Raw genomic sequence first — 20,401 nt, 5'->3', positions numbered from 1 at the left:
GGGGGCAGGTTGAAAGGACGAAATTTCCCACCAAACATCGCAACGCTTTAATTTCTTGTCCCTTCCCATCCACCCTCTCGCTGGCTTCACCAGGCGGCGCCCTGGCTGCACCCACAACCTTGCCACAGCCTCCGTTGGCCCAGCGACCCGCCCCGGCGAGCGGCGGCAGCCTGGACGTGGCCCTCCGACCTCCCTCGGGAGCTCGGAGGTTGCTGGAGCGTCACTGGTTGTCCTTCATGGTTTTCTGGATCCACTGGGCGTATCTGCAGACCTTGGTGTAGACACCAGGTCTCTTGGGCTGCCCGCATTTCTCCATGCCCCACGACACGATGCCTTGGAGGGTCCCGTTGCAAACCAGAGGTCCCCCGGAGTCACCCTACGGAAAGAGGTGCCGTGAGCCAGCCGTCGCCCAACGCTTTTTGGCTTGGCCAACTCCTCGTTGCTCGGCCCGCCACTCTCAGGCCTCATCCTCTTGGGTCTCCTCTCATGGTTGGCCAACCCTTGTTGGCTTGGCCAACCACTGTTGGCTTGGCCAGACATCACCGGTTTGGCCAAGTGGCCAGACATCACCGGTTTGGCCAATCGGACCTCCGAATGATTTGACCAACCTTTATCGGGCTGATAAACCATTGGTTCAACCAACCTATGACGTCAGGCTGTCTAATTATCCAGTAGTTCCACCACCGTTGCACCGGGACGTAACGCTTTAACCATCACTGGTCAGCCAACCACCACGGCTGCTTGTCCAAATCTCTTTGGGTTGGCCAACCATCGCTGAGTTGGCCAATTATACTTTGGCTAATTACACTCGCTTTGGCTAATAACATTCACTTTGGCTAATTACACCTGCTTTGGCCAACTCCACTTGCTTTGGCCAATTACTCTTGATTTGCCCAATTACTCTTGATTTGCCCAATTACTCTCGTTTTGGCCAATTACTCTTGACTTGGCCAATTACTCTTGATTTGCCCAATTACACCTGCTTTGGCCAACTCCACTTGCTTTGGCCAATTACTCTTGATTTGCCCAATTACTCTTGATTTGCCCAATTACTCTCGTTTTGGCCAATTACTCTTGACTTGGCCAATTACTCTTGATTTGCCCAATTACACTTGATTTGCCCAATTACACTCGTTTTGGCCAATTACACTTTTTTTTGGCCAATTACACTCGATTTGCCCAATTACACTCGTTTTGGCCAATTACACATTTTTTGACCAATTACCCTTGATTTTCCCAATTACACTCGTTTTGACCAATCCTTGTTGGGCTGAAGACCTCCATGGCCTGAAGAACTCCCTGGCTTGTCCAACTGCCGTTGGTTGGTCCGGCACCCAACTGGTTGAACACTTTTTGGCCAACCCTTCCGAAACGTTTTGGCCAACCCTTGTTGGGTTGAGAACATCGCTGCCTTGCCTAACTCATGTTGGCCAACCCTTGTTGGGTTGAGAACGTCGCTGCCTTGCCTAACTCATGTTGGCCAACCCTTGTTGGGTTGAGAACATCGCTGCCTTGCCTAACTCATGTTGGCCAACCCTTGTTGGGTTGAGAACGTCGCTGCCTTGCCTAACTCATGTTGGCCAACCCTTGTTGGGTTGAGAACGTCGCTGCCTTGCCTAACTCATGTTGGCCAACCCTTGTTGGGTTGAGAACATCGCTGCCTTGCCTAACTCATGTTGGCCAACCCTTGTTGGGTTCATGAGCCACCGTGAAGACCACCAACCCCACGGTGGTGACCGGGGGACGCGTCCCCTTGGTCTGCCTTGTGGACAACCCCTGGTGGCAGCGGTGGAAGGAGGACATCGTGGCCGTACCTGGCAGGAATCCCTACCGCCTTGGAGGCTCCCGGCGCATATCATGTTCTCGGTGATGGAGCCGGGGTATAACCGCTTGCACTCAGCCGTGGAGAAGATGGTGACGGTGACGCACTGCAAGACGTCCGGGTAAGAGACTGAGATGGGAAACGGAGGGGAGGGGAGAAAGAAACCAGAGCAATCGACCCGGGAACCGGCAGAAATTTGCCCCCCCGAACTCCCGGCGCCGACTCCCCCGTCCTGGGGAAGAGGGCGTTGCGTCTCCCCCGGGGTCTCACGCGGAGGTGGCTCCTCCAGACTGTTTTGGGGTGGAAAGTGTGCTTTTTGGGGCTGTTTCCACTCTCCCGGCTGGAAAGTCACCCATGGAGACACATCCCATCGTGGGTGAAACCTCCCTTGGGTGGGCATTTCCAGAGGGGAACGCCAAAAATAAGGGATTTCTACCCCAAAAAGGTCTGATTTGAAACCAGACATTCAAAGGTTGGGGAACCAGGACTTGCCCAATCCATCCCTTTTTTCCACCAATTTGGTGTCTTCTCTTAAACTGACTTAGTTTTACGTTTTCCCTTTGTTTCCTCCAACTTAATTTTGGGGTGTTTCTCTTTTGTTTCACTCCACCTTATTCCACCTACTTTTTTTTTTCTTTCCCTTTTTTAATTAAAAAAAAAATGTTTTAGTTTTACTCTTTCCCTTCTGTTCTACTTAACTCATTTTCCTTCATTTAATTTAATTTCCCCTTCATTTAATTTAATTTCCCCTTCATTTAATTTATTTGCCTTTATTTTAACTTTTCTCCTTTTTTTTTGCCTTATTTCCTTTTGTCACTTGGTCATATTTGATCCTGTTTGCTTCTCATTTCACCCACTACTCAATTTACAGGGTTTTAGGTGCTTTTAGGCTTCTGGTTTCTTTTCATTGTATTTTTTTTTAATTTAACTTGATTTTGTGTTATTTCCTTCCTCTTCCTCCTCTGCTGCCCTGTTTTGTTCCTATTTTTTTAGGAGAGGACCCGGGTGTCCAGAAGAGGACCCAGGTGTCCAGGGGAGCACCCAGATATCCAGGAGAGGACCTGGGTGTCCAGGAGAGGACCCAGGTGTCCAAGAGGACACTTGGATGTTCAGGAGAGGACCAAAGTGCCAAGGAGAGAACCCAGATGCCCCAGGAGGGGACCCAGGCATCCAGGAGGGGCTGTCGGCACTGGGTACCTTCTGGGGAGGTGGTGGCCCCCCAGCCCGACGTGGTGCAGCTGGTGCCAGGCACTGGGGGGCAGGAGGCCACGGGGACGGGCTGGATCCTCTCGGTGAGGGTGACGGGCGTCAGGAGCTTGATCAGCATGATGTCGTTGTCCTTCGTGCTGGGGTTGTAGTTGGGGTGAGGCACCAGCTTCTGCACCATCTTCCGCTCCTCGCCCCATTCCCGCGTGAAGAGGTTGTGCTTGCCCAGGCGGATGGTGGTGATCCTGCAGCACCCAAGGGACACGCGTGGGACGGGTGGCGAGGTGGCCAGGACACGGGGAACGCGGCCACTTGCGTGGGGCTTGGAGACCACGGTGTGGCCATAGATCTTGTGGGGTAAAGACTGCAGCATGGCGAGGGCATGCGCTGGTCATGGCATGCATGGAACATGGCGTGGACCATGAACATGGAGATCTTGGTGCAGTCATGGCACGTGTTGGCCATGGCATGGCCAAGACATGTAGGACATGATGTGGTCCATGAACATGGAGATCATGGTGCAACCATGACACGCGTTGGTCATGTCATGGCAAGAACACGTGTGGGACATGATGTAGCCCATGAACATCAAGATCATGATGCAACCATGACATGTGTTGGTCATGGCATGGCAAGAACATGCGTGGGACATGACATGGCTCATGAAAATGGAAACCATGGTGCAACCATGGCGTGCGTTGGTCATGTCATGGCAAGAACATGTGTGGGACATGATGTGGTCCATGAACATCAAGACCATGATGCAACCATGACATGTGTTGGTCATGGCATGGCCAAAACACTTGTGGGACATGATGTGGTCCATGAACATGGAGATCATGGTGCAACCATGACACGCGTTGGTCATGGCATGGCCAAGACATGCGTGGGACATGACATGGCTCATGAAAATGGAAACCATGGTGCAACCATGGCGTGCGTTGGTCATGGCATGGCAAGAACATGCGTGGGACATGACGTAGCCCACGAACATGGTGCAACCATGGCATGCATTGGTCATGGCATGTCCAGGACCCATGTAGACCACATCACGGCCATGCCAATACATGGGACTACAAGACCATGACACAGCACACGCATAGACCATGGTGACCATGGCACGCTCACGACCCAGGAGACACAGGACACGCGTGACACACATGACACATGTTACAACACCCTTACCCCGGCGTGGTGCAGTGGGCCGCCGTCACCACCCATTGCCTGGCCACCAGGACGCCGCCGCAGTAGAGCTTGTACATGTCGAGGATGGCCACCTGCCAGGGCTGCGAGTGGGGCTCGCAGTCCATGCCGCCCACCACACGCGTGTCACCTGCCACCGAGGACACTGCAAGGCATGACGGGGGCGAGAAAACACGTGTCAGCACCTCCACACGCGTGTGCAACGTTAGCCAGACCCTTCACCCTCGCACTCACCCATGGATGCCACCAAGACCAAGGCTCCCAACAGCTTCACTCGGTCCCATGGCCGGGGGGCCACCATGGCTTGCACCTCCATCGATGTGGCCACTGCGGGGGGGGCAGAAACGTTGGGACCACAGTGGTGGTTTTATGGGGCTATGCATTTTTTGGGGGTGGCACTGACGTATCTCTGCACCGTTTTGGGGGGTGTTATGGCAGCCCTAACACATTTCTTGGGGGTTTAGAGTAGCTCCAAATTATTTTGGGGGGCATTATGGCAGTCCTGCACGTTTCCTGGGGAGGTTCTGGTAGCTCCAAGACATTTTGGGGGGTCATTATGAGATCCCTGCATATTTTTTTGGGGGGTTTATGGTAGCTCCAAGCCATTTTTGGGGTCGTTATGGCAGCCCTACACGTTTTTTTGGGGGATTTCTGGTAGCTCCAAACCATTTTTTGGGTGCATTATGGCAGCCCTACACATTTCTTGGGGGCTTTATGGTATCTCCAAGACATTTTGGGACTTACTATGGTAGCCCTGCACGTTTCCCGGGGAGGTTCTCAGAGATCCGAAGTATTTTGGGGGGCATTATAGCAGCCCTACACATTTCTTGGGGGCATTTTGGTAGCTCCAAGCAATTTTGGGGGTCATTATGGCAGCCCCACACATTTCTTGGGGAGGTTCTCATAGCTCCAAGACATTTTTGGGGTCTTTATGGGAGCTCTGCACACGTCTTGAGGGGTTTATAGTAGCTCCAAGACATTTTTGGGGTCGTTATGGCAGCCCTCCACATTTTTTTGGGGGGATTTCTGGTAGCTCCAAACCATTTTGGGGGTTATGGCACCATGGTGGGGGGGGTCTCCACAATCCCCTCTGCCCGGCGCTGGGAGCTGCACGATTCGCCCCGTCATCGTGCTGTTGCAATGGCGACATCATTATGCCAAGTGCCACGGCAGCAATCAACACAGTCATTGTTAATGAGGCCCGTAATTATGGGCCCCACCAACTCCTCCGCCTCCCCCTCCTTGTCTCGGGGCGGTTGACCTTCCAGCACCCCACACTGCCCTCGGATGCCTCCCTCGGGCTGTGGCAGCGGGTTGGGGCCCCCCCTCCCGTAGTTTTGGGGCACGGTTCTTCAAGGCTGTGGGGTGAAGGCACCCTTGGACGTGGGTCATTCCTCCCCAAGGATGTGGGTCATGGTCCCCCGTGGCTGTGGGTCAAAATTCCTCATGGTTTTGGATCAAGGACCTCCATAGGGTGGAGAAACCAAGTTTAGGGGTCATGGTTCTCCGTGGTCATGGGTCACTGTCCCCTGTGGGGTTGGGTTCGTGCCCCCCATGGCCATGGGTCGTGGTCCCCCATGGTTGTGGGTCTTGGTCCCCTATAGATGTGGGTCATGGTCCCCCATGGCCATTGATTGGAGGCACCCATGACCGTGGGTCATTGCTCCCCCCCAAAAAAACGAGGCGTTGTGGGCCCCATGGAGGTGGGTCAAGGCACCCTACGCCTGTGGGTCACGGTTCCCACGGCCGTGGGTTGGAGCCACCCATGGGTGTGGGGCACCACTCCCCGTGGATGCCTGGTGGGCCCCATGGACGTGGGGCCAGGGAAGGGAGGCCGAGGATGGAGGGATGGCGAGGGGAGGGGTGGAGAGAGGGACGGAGGCGGTGTGGGGAAGGAGGGATGGGGGGAGAAGGGGGCTCAAAGCATGAGTGAGGATGGAGAGATGGAGACCAGAGGTGGAGCAAACATGGAGGAGGAGGGAGGGAAGGAGGGAGGGAAGGAAAAGGAAGGAAGGAAAAAGAAGGAAAAAGAAGGAAAATGAAGGAAAATGAAGGAAAATGAAGGAAAATGAAGGAAAATGAAGGAAAATGAAGGAAAATGAAGGAAGGAAGGAGAATGAAGGAAAATGAAGGAAAAAGAAGGAAGGAAAATGAAGGAAGGAAGGAGAATGAAGGAAAATGAAGTAAAAAGAAGGAAGGAAGGAAAAAGAAGGAAAAAAAAGGAAAATTAAGGAAGGAAAGAGAATGAAGGAAAATGAATGCAGGAAAGAGAATGAAGGAAAAAGAAGGAAGGAAAGAGAACGAAGGAAAAAGAAGGAAGAAGAAGGAAGGAAGGAAAAAGAAGGAAAATGAAGGAAAATGAAGGAAAATGAAGGAAAATGAAGGAAGGAAGGAAAATGAAGGAAAAGGGAAATGAAGGAAAAAGAAGGAAGGAAGGAAAATGAAGGAAAAAGAAGGAAAATGAAGGAAAAAGAAGGAAGGAAGGAGAATGAAGAAAAAAGAAGGGAAAAGAAGGAAGGAAGGAAAATGAAGGAAAAAAGAAGGAAAATGAAGGAAAAAGAAGGAAGGAAAGAAAATGAAGGGAAAAGAAAAAAGAAGGAAAATGAAGGAAAATGAAGGAAGGAAGGAAGGAAGGAAGGAGAATGAAGGAAAATGAAGGAAAAAGAAGGAAAGAAGGAGAATGAAGGAAAATGAAGGAAAATGAAGGAAAATGAAGGAAAATGAAGGAAAATGAAGAAAGGAAGACAAGTCAACCATTCTGCATCACTTGTGACAATGATCAGGGGTGGAGGCAAGGAGAGATGGACGGAGGCTGGGGACTCAGGGATAAAGCAACCACGGAGAAGAAATCACAGAAGGGTTGGAAGGGACCTCAAAGCCCTTCTAATGCCACCCCCCTGCCATGGGCTGGGCCACCTCCCAGCAGGCCAGGTTGCCCAAAACCCCGTCCGAGGTGGCCCTTGAGCACCTCCAGGGCCGGGGCATCCCCAGCTCCTCTGGGTGCCTCCCCACCCTCATGGTGGAAAACTTCCGCAAGGAAGGACGGGTGGAGATGGGGCAAGGAGGGGTGGAAATTGGGGATGGAGCAAGCAAGGAGGGGCGGATGGAGGTCGGGGATGGAGCAAGGAAGGAGGGGTGGAGGGAGGAAGAAAGGAGGGGTGGAGGGAGGCCGGGGATGGAGAAAGAAAGGAGGGGTGAACGGAGGTCAGGGGTGGAGGAAGGAAGGAGGGGTGGATGGAGGCTGGAAATGGAGCTTCCTTCTGCAAGGAAGGATGTAGAGGCTGGGGAAGGGACAAAGAAGAAGGATGGGTGGAGGCTGGGAACGGAGTGAACGAGGAAGCGGGGATGGAGGCTGGGGTTGGAGCAAGAAGGAGGGGTGGATGGAGGCTGGAGATGGAGAGAAGGAGGGATGGATGGAGGCTGGAGAGAGAGCAAGAAGGAGTGGATGGAGGCTGAGGATGGAGTGAACAAGCAGGGATGGAGGCTGGGGTTGGAGAGAAGAAGGAGGAGTGGATGGAGGCTGGAGGGAGAGCAAGAAGGAGTGGATGGAGGCTGGAAATGGAGAGAAGAAGGAGGGGTGGATGGAGGCTGGAGGGAGAGCAAGAAAAGGTGGATGGAGGCTGGAGATGGAGAGAAGGAGGAGGAGTGGATGGAGGCTGGAGAGAGAGCAAGAAGGAGGCTGGAGAGAGAGCAAGAAGGAGGCTGGAGATGGAGAGAAGAAGGAGGGATGGGTGGAGGCTGGAGATAGAACAAGAAGGAGGCTGGAGAGAGAGCAAGAAGGAGGCTGGAGAGAGAGCAAGAAGGAGGCTGGAGTTGGAGAGAAGAAGGAGGAGTGGATGGAGGCTGGAGACAGAGCAAGAAGGAGGCTGGAGAGAGAGCAAGAAGGAGGCTGGAGATTGAACACCAGCGAGGAATGGATGGAGGCTGAAGTAAGGATGGACGGAGAGCACGACCCACGGCCTCCCTTTGGAGCCTCCCCCCCCTGCCCTCCATCCCCACCCCACCAAACCTCTCCGCAGGTCCCCGCTGTGCCCCGCGGGGGCCGGGGGAGGCCTCCCCGCTGCCGAGGCTCGCGTGGCCTCCCCTCCGCGCCGGGAAGAAGCGTTCCGACCGGCCCTGACGTGTCTCCTTCTCCTTCCTCCTCCTCCTCCTTCCTCCTCCTTCCTCCTCCTCCTCCTCCTCCGCCGCCGCCGCTCCGCGCCCGTCCCTCCCACGTGAGCGCCGCGGGTTTTATAACGGCGTCGGGGCCCGGCTCGTCCCGCCCCGAGGCCGAGCGTGGAGGCCGCCTTCCCTAATCCGCCCCTAATCCCTCGGCACCGCCTCGCCCGGCCTCCCTCGTGCTCAATCCGGGGCGGCGCTCGCTGATTGGTCGGCCGGAGCTCGCCGATTGGCTGCTTGGAACCTGCCGGTTGGATGGATGGGGCGTGCTGATTGGCTCCCCGCCCGGTGGTGGGGAGAGGGAGGAGGTGATTGGGTGGCTGAGCCGTGGGAACGACGGCGTGGCAGGTGCTGGTAGTTCTGGGGAACGGGGCGTGCTGATTGGCTGGCTGGCTCTGGAGGCGAGATGCTGATTGGCTAGGAGGCTGTGGGAATCACCGACAGATGATTGGACGGCTGTGTTGGAGGCAAACGCGTGGCATTGGCTGGCGGCTTTGGAGGCCGATGTGAGCTGATTGGCTGGTGACTTTGGAAACGGGTGCGTGCTGATTGGCCAGCTGGCTTTGCGATGGGGGCGTGCTCATTGGCTGGTGGCCGTAGAGGCCAGCATGTGCTGATTGGCCAGCTGCCTTGGCCAGCCAGCAAGCCCCATTGGCCAGTCATCTTGAGAGACCAGCACGTGCCAATTGGCCTGTTGGCCTTGTAGACCAACACGTGCTGATTGGCCAGCTGGCTTTGTAGACCAATGCACGCTGATTGGCCAGTTGGCTTTGTAGATCAGCACAAGCTGATTGGCCAGCTGGCGTTGTAGACCAGCACTTCCTGATTGGCCAGTTGGCTGTGTAGATCAGCACAAGCTGATTGGCCCGTTGGCTTTGTAGACCAGAACTTCCTCATTGGCCAGCTGGCTTTGTAGACCAATGCATGCTGATTGGCCAGCTGGCTTTGTAGACCAACCCGTGCTGATTGGCCAATCAGGTTGGTTGTCTGGTCCTGAAGACCAGAGCAGAAGAAGACCAAAGTTGGAGGTTCCCCGTCTCCTTCGTCACGCGTGCCCCTAGGGGGAGCCATCACCCCACACCAATTACACATGCACGGGGGGCGGGGCTTCCACCCCGGGGGGGCGTGGCCACGAGTTCGGAGGGGCGGGGCTTGCCCCCCCCGGGGTGTAAATCTGAAGCGGGGTGTAAGCGGTGTAAACAGGGCGGTGCGGCTTCTCGGGCGGCGCCGCGCGCCGCGGGCACGGCCAGACTGGTTCTCTCGGTGTGGGGGGAAGGCCCTCGTTAGCGGCCTCCTCGTTAGCGAGCGCTTAATTGGCGCCAATTAGGGCAGCCCACGCGCTGCCAGGAGGAGCAGGTTCCCTGCTTCGCTCCTGGTTGACGCAGCCCGTGCTAACCCTGGGTGGCCCGGTGGCGGTGGGTCCGTGGGACACGCGGGCTGTGGCCTCCAGAGGAGGACACGCGTGGTGGTGGCGTGACGGTCACGGTCACCAGGTGGGACATGGAGTTGTGGGGCACCAGATATGAATTCTCCAGCTGTGTGCGTGCTCTACAGGGGTGGACACGTGTGGACTCCTCCTGTGGACACGTGTGGCCTCCACTTGTGGACATCTGTGGCGTCCAGACTTGGACACACGTGTTCTTCAGGCCTGGACACAAGTCCTACAGACGTGAACACGTGTGTCCTCCAGAACTGGACACGTGTGTCCTCTACACTTTGAAATATGTCTTCCAGACCTGGACACACGTGGCCACGGGTTGCTGACCAGCACCAGAAATGTGGTTGCAGGTTGCCACCGTGGCCACCAGCACCAGATGTACAGTTCCAGGTTGCCACCGTGGCCACCAGCACCAAATGTATGGTTCCCAGTTGCCCACCGTGGCCACCAGCACCAGATGTACAGTTCCAGGTTGCCACCGTGGCCACCAGCACCAAAAAATTCATGGTTCCAGGTTGCCACCGTGGCCACCAGCACCAAATGTATGGTTCCAGGTTGCCACCGTGGCCACCAGCACCAGATGTATGGTTCCAGGTTGCCACTGTGGCCACCAGCACCAGAAAGACGTGGTTCCAGGTTGCCACCATGGCCACCAGCACCAAATGTATGGTTCCCAGTTGCCCACCGTGGCCACCAGCACCAGATGTATGGTTCCAGGTTGCCACCATGGCCACCAGCACGAGCAGGTCATGGTTCCAGGTTGTCACTGTGGCCATGAGCACCAGATGTATGGTTCCAGGTTGCCACCATGGCCACCAGCACCAAAAATTCATGATTCCAGGTTGCCACTGTGGCCAACGGCACCAAAAAATTCATGGTTCCAGGTTGCCACCATGGCCACCAGCACCAAAAATTCATGGTTCCAGGTTGCCACTGTGGCCAACGGCACCAAAAAATTCATGGTTCCAGGTTGCCACCATGGCCACCAGCACCAAAAATTCATGGTTCCAGGTTGCCCACCATGGCCACCAGCACCAAAAAATCCTTGGTTTCAGGTTGCCACCGCGGCCACCAGCACCAGATGTATGGTTTCGGTTGCCCACCATGGCCACCAGCACCAGCAGGTCATGGTTCCAGGTTGCCACTGTGGCCACCAGCACCAGAAAGACGTGGTTCTGTGTTTCCCACCCCCCAACACCCATGGCCAAGAGTTGCCCACCTACCTCCTGAGACCCCACAGGCCACCATGCTCACGGCGGCCATATTCCCCCACGCTTCTCCCCCTCCCCACATCCACAGGACGGCACGGGGCGGCCACGTTCTAGAGGACTTTATTCCAGGAGCTCCTCCCCAGGATGAGAGAAGCGGGGAGCAGACCCAGAAGCGTGGGGTGGGTTCTCAAACGTGTCTCTTCCTCCTCATGGTGTCGTGGATCCAGGCGGTGAACTCGCAGACGCGGGTGTAGACGCCGGGCTTGCCCCGCCGCCCGCACACTTGCATGCCCCACGAGACGATGCCCTGCAGCTCGTCCTTGCACACCAGTGGCCCCCCCGAGTCGCCCTGGAGGACGGAGGAACCCGGTGAGATGGTCCCCACCATCTCACCGGAGCCTACATGTGGTGGTAGTGGTGGCCAACCCAAGGGGATGGTCATGTTGGGAGCCCAACTGGATGGTTGTGGTGGCCAACCCAACAGGGTGGTCATGTTGGGAGCCAAACTGGATGGTTATGGTGGCCAACCCAACAGGGTGGTCATACTGGGAGCCCAACTGGATGGTTCTGATGGCCAACCCAATAGGGTGGTCATGTTGGAAGCCCAACTGGATGGTTGTAGTGGTCAACCCAATGGAATGGTCATTTTGGGAGCCCAACTGGATGGTTGTGGTGGCCAACCCAACAGGGTGGTCATGTTGGGAGCCCAACTGGACGGTTGTGGTGGCCAAACCCAATAAGATGGTCATGTTGGAAGCCCAACTGGATGGTTTTGATGGTCAACCCAATAGGATGGTCATTTTGGGAGCCAAACTGGATGGTTGTGGTGGCCAATCCAATGGGATAGCCACGTTGGGAGCCCAAATGGATGGTTGTGGTGGCCAACCCACCCACACTTACTCCCCCCACCCTCCTGTGTCCCCAGTCCTGCCTCACGGGGACCCCATGGTCCTCCTGGTGGTGCCTGCTGATGGGTGGAGACCATCATGGCCTGTGGGGTTGGGTGGTGGGGTCCCTATGGGGTAGCACCCAGGGGGGCTGTACAGCACCTGGGAGTCCCTATAGCATGCAGTAGGTCCCTATAGAGCCGAGGGGTCCTCATAGAAGGCTGAATGTTGCCTTGTGGTCCCTATAGCACCTAAGGGGTCCCTATAGTACCTAAGGGGTCCCCATAGCATGCAAGAGGTCCCTATAGCACCCAGGGGTGGCTATACGGAGTTTGGGGGTCCCTATAGAACCCTTGGGGTCCCTTTAACACCCTGTGGGGGTCTTATAGCACCAGGGGGATTCCCATAGCACCCGAGGGTCCATATAACACCCAGGAGGCTGTGCATTACCTGTGGGGTCCCTATAGCATCCATAGGGGCTCCGTAACACCCTGGAGGTCCCTACAGCACCCTGGAGGTCCCTACAGCTCCTAGGATGTCCCCATGGTGTGTAGGGGTCCCTATAACTCCCAGGAGCCTATAGAGTGCCTGGGGGTCCCTAGAGCAGCCAGGAATCCATATGGTGCTTGTTGGGGGGGTCCCTATAACATTTCTGGGGTCTTTACAACACCCAGGGGTCCTAATAGCACCCAGGGGTTCTCTCTAGCACCCAAGGTGCTGTGTGATGCTTGGTGGGCCCTATAGCACCCAGGGTGCCTACAGCACCCAGGTGGTCCCTATAGCAGCCGGGGGTCCCCAGGGTGCTTAGCGGGGGGCCCCGAAGCAGCCGAGACCCCCCCAGGGCTGATCTTCCACCAGAAATGGGGACCTCCACTGGTCCTCAGCAGGGTGCGAGATGCCCCCCAACCCCAGCTCCTCTCCGTCGGTCTCTCCTCGGGGACAGGGCGGGTGAAGCCACCCACCCATGGGTGCAGCACCCCCACGGCCACCCCACTGCCGCCAGACCCACCTGGCAGGAGTCGGTGCCCCCCGAGCTGAGCCCGGCGCAGAGCATGTTCCGGGTGATGCCTTTGGGGTAGAGCTTGCTGCACTCCTCGTTGGAGATGGTGTAGACCACGCCGCACTGGAGGACGTCGGGGAAGTAGCCTGGGGACGGTGGGACACGGTGAGGGGTCCCGGGTCACCCTAAACCCCATGGGAAGGGTCCCCAGGGGGCTCTGATGCAACGGGACCTGCTCCCTGCTAAGGTGACGTGGCCCCATCGTGGGAGACGCGCCCCAAGGTGAGGGTTGGGTGGCCACGGTGGAGATGATTTGGTGTCTCCTGTGGTCGTGGGGTGGAGAATGGAGACCCAGGAAGCCCCGCCCAGAGGGAGGTGTCCCCAAGGTGCTGAGATTTCCCCAAGATGTCCCCAAGATGTCCCCAAGATGCAAAGACATCTCCAAGATATTGAGATGTCAACAAAACTCCAAGATATCCCCAAGATGTTCCCAAGAGTCCAAGATGTCCCCAGGCTGTCCCCAAGAGGCCAAAATGTCCCCAAGCTGTTCTCAAGACATTGAGATGTCCCCAAGCTGTCCTGAAGACATGAAGATGTCCCTAAGATGTCCCCAAAATGCAAAGACATCTCCAAAACATTGAGATGCCCACAAGACACCAAAACATCCCTAAGATGCCCAAATGTTCCCAAGAGTCCAAGATGTCCCCAAGCTGTCCTCAAGAGACCAAGATGTCCCAAAGCTGTCCCCAAGAGACCAAGATGACCCCAAGCTGTCCTCAAGACATTGAGATGTCCCCAAGATGTCCCCAAGATGCCCAGGTATTCCCAAGACACCAAGCTGTCCCCAAAACACTGAGACATCTCCAAGATGCCCAGATGTCCCCAAGACACCAAGCTGTCCCACAAGCTGTCCCCAAAACATTGAGATGTCCCCAAGAAGCCGAGATGTCCCCAAGAAGCCAAGATGTCCCCAAGACACCCAGATGCTCCCAAGGCACCAGGATGGCCTCAAAACACCCAGATGTTACCAAGATGTCCCCAAGCTGTCCCCTAAACACTGAGATGTCTCCAAGAGGTCCAGATGTCCTCAAAGATGCCCAGATGTCCCCAAGACACCCAGATGTCCCCAAGCTGTTCCCTAAACATTGAGAAGTCTCCAAGACACCCAGATGTCCCCAAAGATGCCCAGATGTCCCCAAGACACCAAGATGTCATCAAGACATTGAGACATCTCCAAGAAGCCAAGATGCCCCCAAGCCATTGAGATGTCCCCAAGAAGCCAAGATGTCCCCAAGACACCAAGCTGTCCTCAAGACACAAAGATGTTCCCAAGCTGTCCCCAAAACACTGAAATGTCCTCAAAGATGCCCAGATGTCCCCAAGACACCGAGCTGTCCTCAAGACATTGAGACGTCTCCAAGAAGCCAAGATGTTCCCAAGACATTGAGATTTCCCCAAGACACCCAGATGTTCCCAAGACACCAAGCTGTCCCCAAGACACCAAGAAGTCCCCAAACTGTCCCCAGAACAACCTGCCCAGATGCCCCCAAGACACTGAGACGTCCCAAGACACCCAGCTGTCCGCCCAGGTCCCTCGGGAGCCCACCACACGTCGCGAGGAGATGTTTCCACCGACCTTCAGGGCTGCTGGTGCTGCCCCAGCCCGACACGATGCACTCGGTGTTGGGCGGTGGACATCTCCTGGGGAGGGCCACGGGCTGGACGTGGTCGGTGAAGCGCACGGGTTTCTGGAGCTTCAGCAGCATGATGTCGTTGTCATGGGTGGTGGGGTTGTAGCCGGGGTGGACGAAGGCCTGGGCCGAGTTGATGCACTGCTCCGTCCCCTCCTTGGTCTTCAGGCTGTGGTCGCCCATGCGGATGGGGATGGACCTGGGCGTGGAGGTGGAGAAAAGGGATCGTGGTGAGGCCGGGAGGTGGCCGGGGCGGAGGACACAGCAAGGGGAGGTCCAGGCCACGGAGGTTGGAAGGAGCGGGGCGGTGACGAAGCTTCCTGGCCTCCGTGGAAGAAGGGGAAAAGGCTTCTTCTGGGATTCTTGGGGATGGTGATGTTGGGAGCCCAACTGGATGGTTGTTGGTCAACCCAAGGGGATGGTCATGTTGGGAGGCCAACTGGATGGTTGTGGTGGCCAACATAGTTAGATTGTAATTCTGGGAGCCCAACTGGATGCTTTTGATGGCCAACCCAACAGGATGGTGATGTTGGGAGCCCAACTGGATGGTTGTGGTGGCCAACCCAATGAGATGGTCATACTGGGAGCCCAACTGGTTGTGGTGGCCTATACAGTTAGAACTTAATTCTGGGAGCCCAACTGGACGGTTGTGGTGGCCAACTCAAGAGGATGATCATGTTGGAAGCCCAACTGGATGGTTCTGATGGCCAAACCAATGGGATGGTCATGTTGGAAGCCCAACTGGATGGTTGTGGTGGCCAACCCAATGGGATGGTCATGTTGGGAGGCCAACTGGATGGTTTTGATGGCCAACCCAACAGGGTGGTCATGCTGGGAGCCCAACTGGATGGTTTTGATGGTCAACCCAACGGGATGGTCATGCTGGGAGCCCAACTGGATGGTTGTGGTGGTCAACCCAACGGGATGGTCATATTGGGAGCCCAACAAGATGGTTGTGGTGGCCAACCCAACAGGATGGTCATGTTGGGAGCCCAACTGGATGGCTGTGGTGGCCAAACCCAACTGGATGGTCATGTTGGGAGCCCAGTTGGATGGTTTTGATGGTCAACCCAACGGGATGGTCATGCTGGGAGCCCAATTGGATGGTTGTGGTGGCCAACCCAATGAGATGGTCATACTGGGAGCCCAACTGGATGGTTGTGGTGGTCAACCCAACGGGATGGTCATGTTGGGAGCCCAACTGGATGGTTTTGATGGTCAACCCAACGGGATGGTCATGCTGGGAGCCCAACTGGATGGTTGTGGTGGCCAAACCCAACGTGATGGTCATGTTGGGAGCCCAACAAGATGGTTGTGGTGGCCAACCCAACAGGATGGTCATGTTGGAAGCCCAACTGGATGGTTGTGGTGGCCAACCCAACGGGATGGACATACTGGGAGCCCAACTGGTTGTGGTGGCCAACTCAAGAGGATGGTCATGTTGGGAGCCCAACTGGATGGTTGTGGTGGCCAACCCAATGAGATGGTCATACTGGGAGCCCAACTGGTTGTGGTGGCCTATACAGTTAGAACTTAATTCTGGGAGCCCAACTGGACAGTTGTGGTGGCCAAACCCAACTGGATGGTCATGTTGGGAGCCCAACTGGATGGTTTTGATGGCCAAACCAACGGGATGGTCATGTTGGGAGCCCAACTGGATGGTTGTTGGTCAACCCAACGGGATGGTCATGTTGGGAGCCCAACTGGATGGTTGTGGTGGCCAACCCAATGGGATGGTCATGCTGGGAGCCCAACTGGTTGTGGTGGCCTATACAGTTAGAACTTAATTCTGGGAGCCCAACTGGATGGTTGTGGTGGCCAAACCCAACGAGATGGTCATGCTGGGAGCCCAACTGGACAGTTGTGGTGGTCAACCCAACGGGATGGTCATGTTGGGAGCCCAACTGGATGGTTTTTATGGTCAACCCAATGGGATGGATATATTGGGATCCCAACTGGGAGGTTGTGGTGGTCAACCCAACGGGATGGTCATGTTGGGAGCCCAACTGGATGGTTTTGATGGTCAACCCAATGAGATGGTCATCTTGGAAGCCCAACTGGATGGTTGTGGTGGTCAACCCAACGAGATGGCCAAGTTGGGAGCCCAACTGGATGGTTTTGATGGTCAACCCAATGGGATGGTCATGTTGGGAGCCCAACTGGATGGTTTTGATGGCCAACCCAATGGGATGGTCATGTTAGGAGCCCAACTGGATGGTTGTTGGTCAACCCAATAGGATGGTCATGTTGGGAGCCCAACTGGATGGTTGTGGCCTCCCCATTGGCCCGACGAAGGGGAAGGGCCCTCCGCCCACCAATCCCCACCCCAGCTGGGGCCACCCCACCTCTTGGTGTCGCAGTGGGCGGCCGTCAGCACCCAGAACTTGTCGATGAGGACCCCGCCGCAGTGGATGTTGTTCTGGGGGCCCAGCAGGACCGCCTGGTAGGGGTGGCGCTTCTTCTGGCAGCTGTGGCCCCCCACGATCCGGTTCTCGTCCCCCGTGGCCGCTGTGGGACGGGAAGCGGGGTTCAGCCCTCCCAGTGCCTCCCAGTTCCTCCCAGTTCCTCCTAGTGCCTTCATTCCCAGTTTCTTCCCAGGTTCTTCCCAGTTCCTTTCCAGTTCCTCTCCATCTAAGGGTCCTCAGGGCCTTCCCACACCACCTCCCACACCACGCCATCCCAGTGCCTCCCAGTTCCTTCCTTCTCAGTTTCTTCCCAGGTTCTTCCCAGTTCCTTCCCAGTTTCTCCCCATCTAAGGGTCCTCAGGGCCTTCCCGCACCACCTCTTTGCCTTCCCAGTTGCTCCCATTCCCTCCCAGTTCTCCCAGTGACCTCTCACTTCACACCTAGTGCCTCCCAGTTCCTCCCAGTGCCTTCCTTCTCAGTTTTTTCCCAGGTTCTTCCCAGTTCCTTCCCAGTTTCTCCCCATCTAAGGATCCTCAGGGCCTCCCCGCGTCACATTCCTGTCCTCCCAGTTGCTCCCGTTCCCTCCCAGTTCTCCCAGTGACCTCTCACTTCACACCTATTGCTGGCCAGTGTCTCCCAGTGCCTCCCAGTTCCTTCCTTCCCAGTTCCTCCCCATCTAAGGGTCCTCAGGGCCTCCCCACGTCACCTTCCTGCCCTTCCAGTTGCTCCCGTTCCCTCCCAGTTCTCCCAGTGATCTCTCACTTCCCACCTACTACCTCCCAGTGTCTCCCAGTGCCCTCCCAGTGCCTCCCATTGCCCTCCCAGCACCTCCCAGTGCCCTCCCAGTTCCCTCCCAGTGCCTCCCAGTTCTTTCCCAATGCAGCCTCACTTCCTCTCCATTGTCCCCAGTGACTCCCAGTGCCTCCCACTGCCCGCCAGGTCTTCCCAGTAGCCTCTGATTCCCACCCAGTACATTCCAGTGACCCCAGTCTCCCCTGGCTCCCTCCCAGTAAACCCTTGCTGTCTCCTCAGTGGCTCCCAGTTGCTTCCCCCTTTTCTTCCCATGCCCCACCAGTGTGCTCCCAGTGCCCCCAGTTCACCCCCAGTTCCTTCCCAGTGCAACCGGTTGCCATCCCAGTACCTCTTACACCCCCACCAGTGCTCCCAGTGCTGCCCATGCTCCCCAGTCCTCCTTCAGTGCCCCAGTACCTCCCAGTGCCCTCCATTTGCCTCCCAGTGCCTCCAGTTTCCCTCCCATCCATACCAGTACACTCCCACTGCCTCCCAGTGTCCCCAGTTCACCCTCAGCTCCCTCCCAGTATGCCTCCGTGCCCTCTAGTGCCTCCCAGTGCTTCCTCTTTCCCTCCCACTCACACCAGTATGCTCCCAGTGTCCCCAGTTCACCTCCACCTCTTTCCCAGTACTTCCCAGTGCCTCCCGGGGTCTCTTCATTCTTCCTCACTGCCACCAGTACAATCCCAGTGTCCCCCACTCCCTCTCACCCCCCAGTGCCTTCCCAGTGACCCCAGTGCCCTCCCAGTGCCTCCTGGGGCCTCCCAGTGCCCCCCAGCACTCCCAGTGCCCCCTAGCGCCCTCCCAGTGCACTGCAGCACCCACCAGTGCCCTCCCAGTTTCCCCCAGTCACTTCCCAGCACCTCCCAGTCCCACCCAGTTCCCCTCAGTTGCCTCCCAGCCCCCTCCAGATGCCCCCCAGTTCCCTTCCAGTTCTCCCCAGTGCACCCCAGCACCATCCCAGTGCCCCCTGGTGCCTTCCCAGTGCACTGCAGCACACACAGCACCTTCCCAGTTCACCCCAGTGGCCCCCCAGTTCACTCCCAGTGCAGCACAGCAGCTCCCAGTTCCCCCCAGTGCTCCCTATAGCACATTCCCAGTCCCCCCAGCACCATCCCAGTACCACCCAGTCCCCCCAGTGCACCCTAGGGCCCTCCCAGTGCCCACCAGACCCCTCCAATGTCCTCAACTCCCTTCCTACTCCACTCCAGTTCACTTCCAGTGCCTCCCAGTCCCTCCCAGTCCCCCACAGTTCCCTCCCAATTTCCTCCCAGTGCCCACCAGTTCCTTACCAATTCCCTGCCAACATCCTCAACCACTCCCAGTGCCCACCAGTTCCTTCTCTGTCCCTCCCAGTCCCTCCCAGTGCCCACCAGTCACCTCCCAGTCCCTCCCAGTGCCCCCCAGTTTCTCCCAGCTGCCTCATAGTGCTCTCATGTCCCCCCCAGTCCATTCCAAACCCTCCCAGTGCCCCCCAGTTCCCCCCCAGTCCCCACCAGTGCCCTCCCAGTTCCCTCCCAGTGCCCCCCAGTTGCCTCCCACTCCCTCCCAGTGCCCCCAGTTCCCTCCCACTCCCTCCCAGTCCCCTCCCAGTGCCCCCCACTGCCCTCCCAGTGCCCCCCAGTCCCTCCCAGTCCCTCCCAGTCCTCACCAGCAGCCAGCAGCAGCAGGGGCAGGAGGCGCTCCATGGCGGCAGAGGACGGGGACCTGGAGGCTGCCGAGGCCGGGCCCGGCCCTTTAAATCCCCGGGGGGGCCCCGCCCTGGCAGGTTGGGGCGGGGACAGTGGGGACACGCCCACCACTCCCAGTGCTCCCAGTACCCCCAGTGATACCAGTGATACCAGTGATACCAGTGACACCAGTGCCTAAATCCTAGTGTTTCCAGTGCTCCCAGTGCTCCCAGTGTCCAAGTGTTCCCAGTGCTCCCAGTGACCGCAGTGGCCCCAGTGACCCCAGTGACCCCAGTAATCCCAGTGGTCCCAGTGATCCCAATACCCCAGTGATCCCAGTGTTCTCAGTGAGCCCAGTGAGCCCAGTGCTCCCAGTGGTCCCAGTGGTCCCAGTGCTCCAGTGATCCCAATACCCCAGTGCTCCCAGTGTTCCCAGTGACCCCAGTGATCCCAGTGATTCCAGTGACCCCAGTGATCCCAGTGTTCCCAGTGACCCCAGTGCTCCCAGTGGCCTCAGTGATCCCAGTGCCCCAGTGGTCCCAGTGACCCCAATATCCCAGTGCTCCCAGTGGTGCCAGTGATCCCAGTGCTCCAGTGATCCCAGTACCCTGGTAATCCCAGTGCTCCCAGTGATGTCAGTGATCCCATTGCCCCCAGTGCCCCAGTGATCCCAGTGATCCCAGTGCCCCAGTGGTCCCAGTGATCCCAATACCCCGGTGGTCCCAGTGTTCCAGTGGTCCCAGTGATCCCAGTGCTCCCAGTGGTGCCAGTGGTCCCAGTGCTCCAGTGCTCCCAGTGTCCCCAGTGCCCCAGTGCCCCAGTGATCCCAGTGATTCCAGTGCTCCCAGTGCTCCCAGTGCTCCAGTGATCCCAGTGCCCCAGTGGTCCCAGTACCCTGGTGATCCCAGTGCCCCCAGT

At 57.1% G+C, this 20,401-nt stretch overlaps 2 protein-coding genes across 2 annotated transcripts; both read right to left on the bottom strand.

Annotated features, from left to right (window-relative positions):
• Nucleotides 1-220: 220 nt before the first annotated feature.
• Nucleotides 221-11,090, bottom strand: LOC311220712 (trypsin-like; the record flags this gene model as incomplete). Its single annotated transcript, XM_084304262.1, has 6 exons — nucleotides 221-376; nucleotides 1,815-1,951; nucleotides 3,020-3,273; nucleotides 4,214-4,376; nucleotides 4,466-4,558; nucleotides 11,051-11,090. 6 exons carry the CDS (start codon nucleotides 11,088-11,090, stop codon nucleotides 221-223), a joined length of 843 nt encoding a protein of 280 aa, XP_084160388.1.
• Nucleotides 11,091-11,225: 135 nt separating this feature from the next.
• Nucleotides 11,226-19,501, bottom strand: LOC311220711 (trypsin-3-like; the record flags this gene model as incomplete). The annotated part of the gene is made up of 5 exons (XM_084304261.1): nucleotides 11,226-11,387; nucleotides 12,935-13,071; nucleotides 14,562-14,815; nucleotides 16,962-17,124; nucleotides 19,465-19,501. 5 exons carry the CDS (start codon nucleotides 19,499-19,501, stop codon nucleotides 11,226-11,228), a joined length of 753 nt encoding a protein of 250 aa, XP_084160387.1.
• Nucleotides 19,502-20,401: the final 900 nt, after the last annotated feature.

Source organism: Netta rufina (genome assembly GCF_964035555.1).
Source record: "Netta rufina genome assembly, chromosome: 38".
NCBI classification, from domain to species: domain Eukaryota; kingdom Metazoa; phylum Chordata; class Aves; order Anseriformes; family Anatidae; genus Netta; species Netta rufina.
This window is presented reverse-complemented; position numbering and strand designations above follow the sequence as displayed.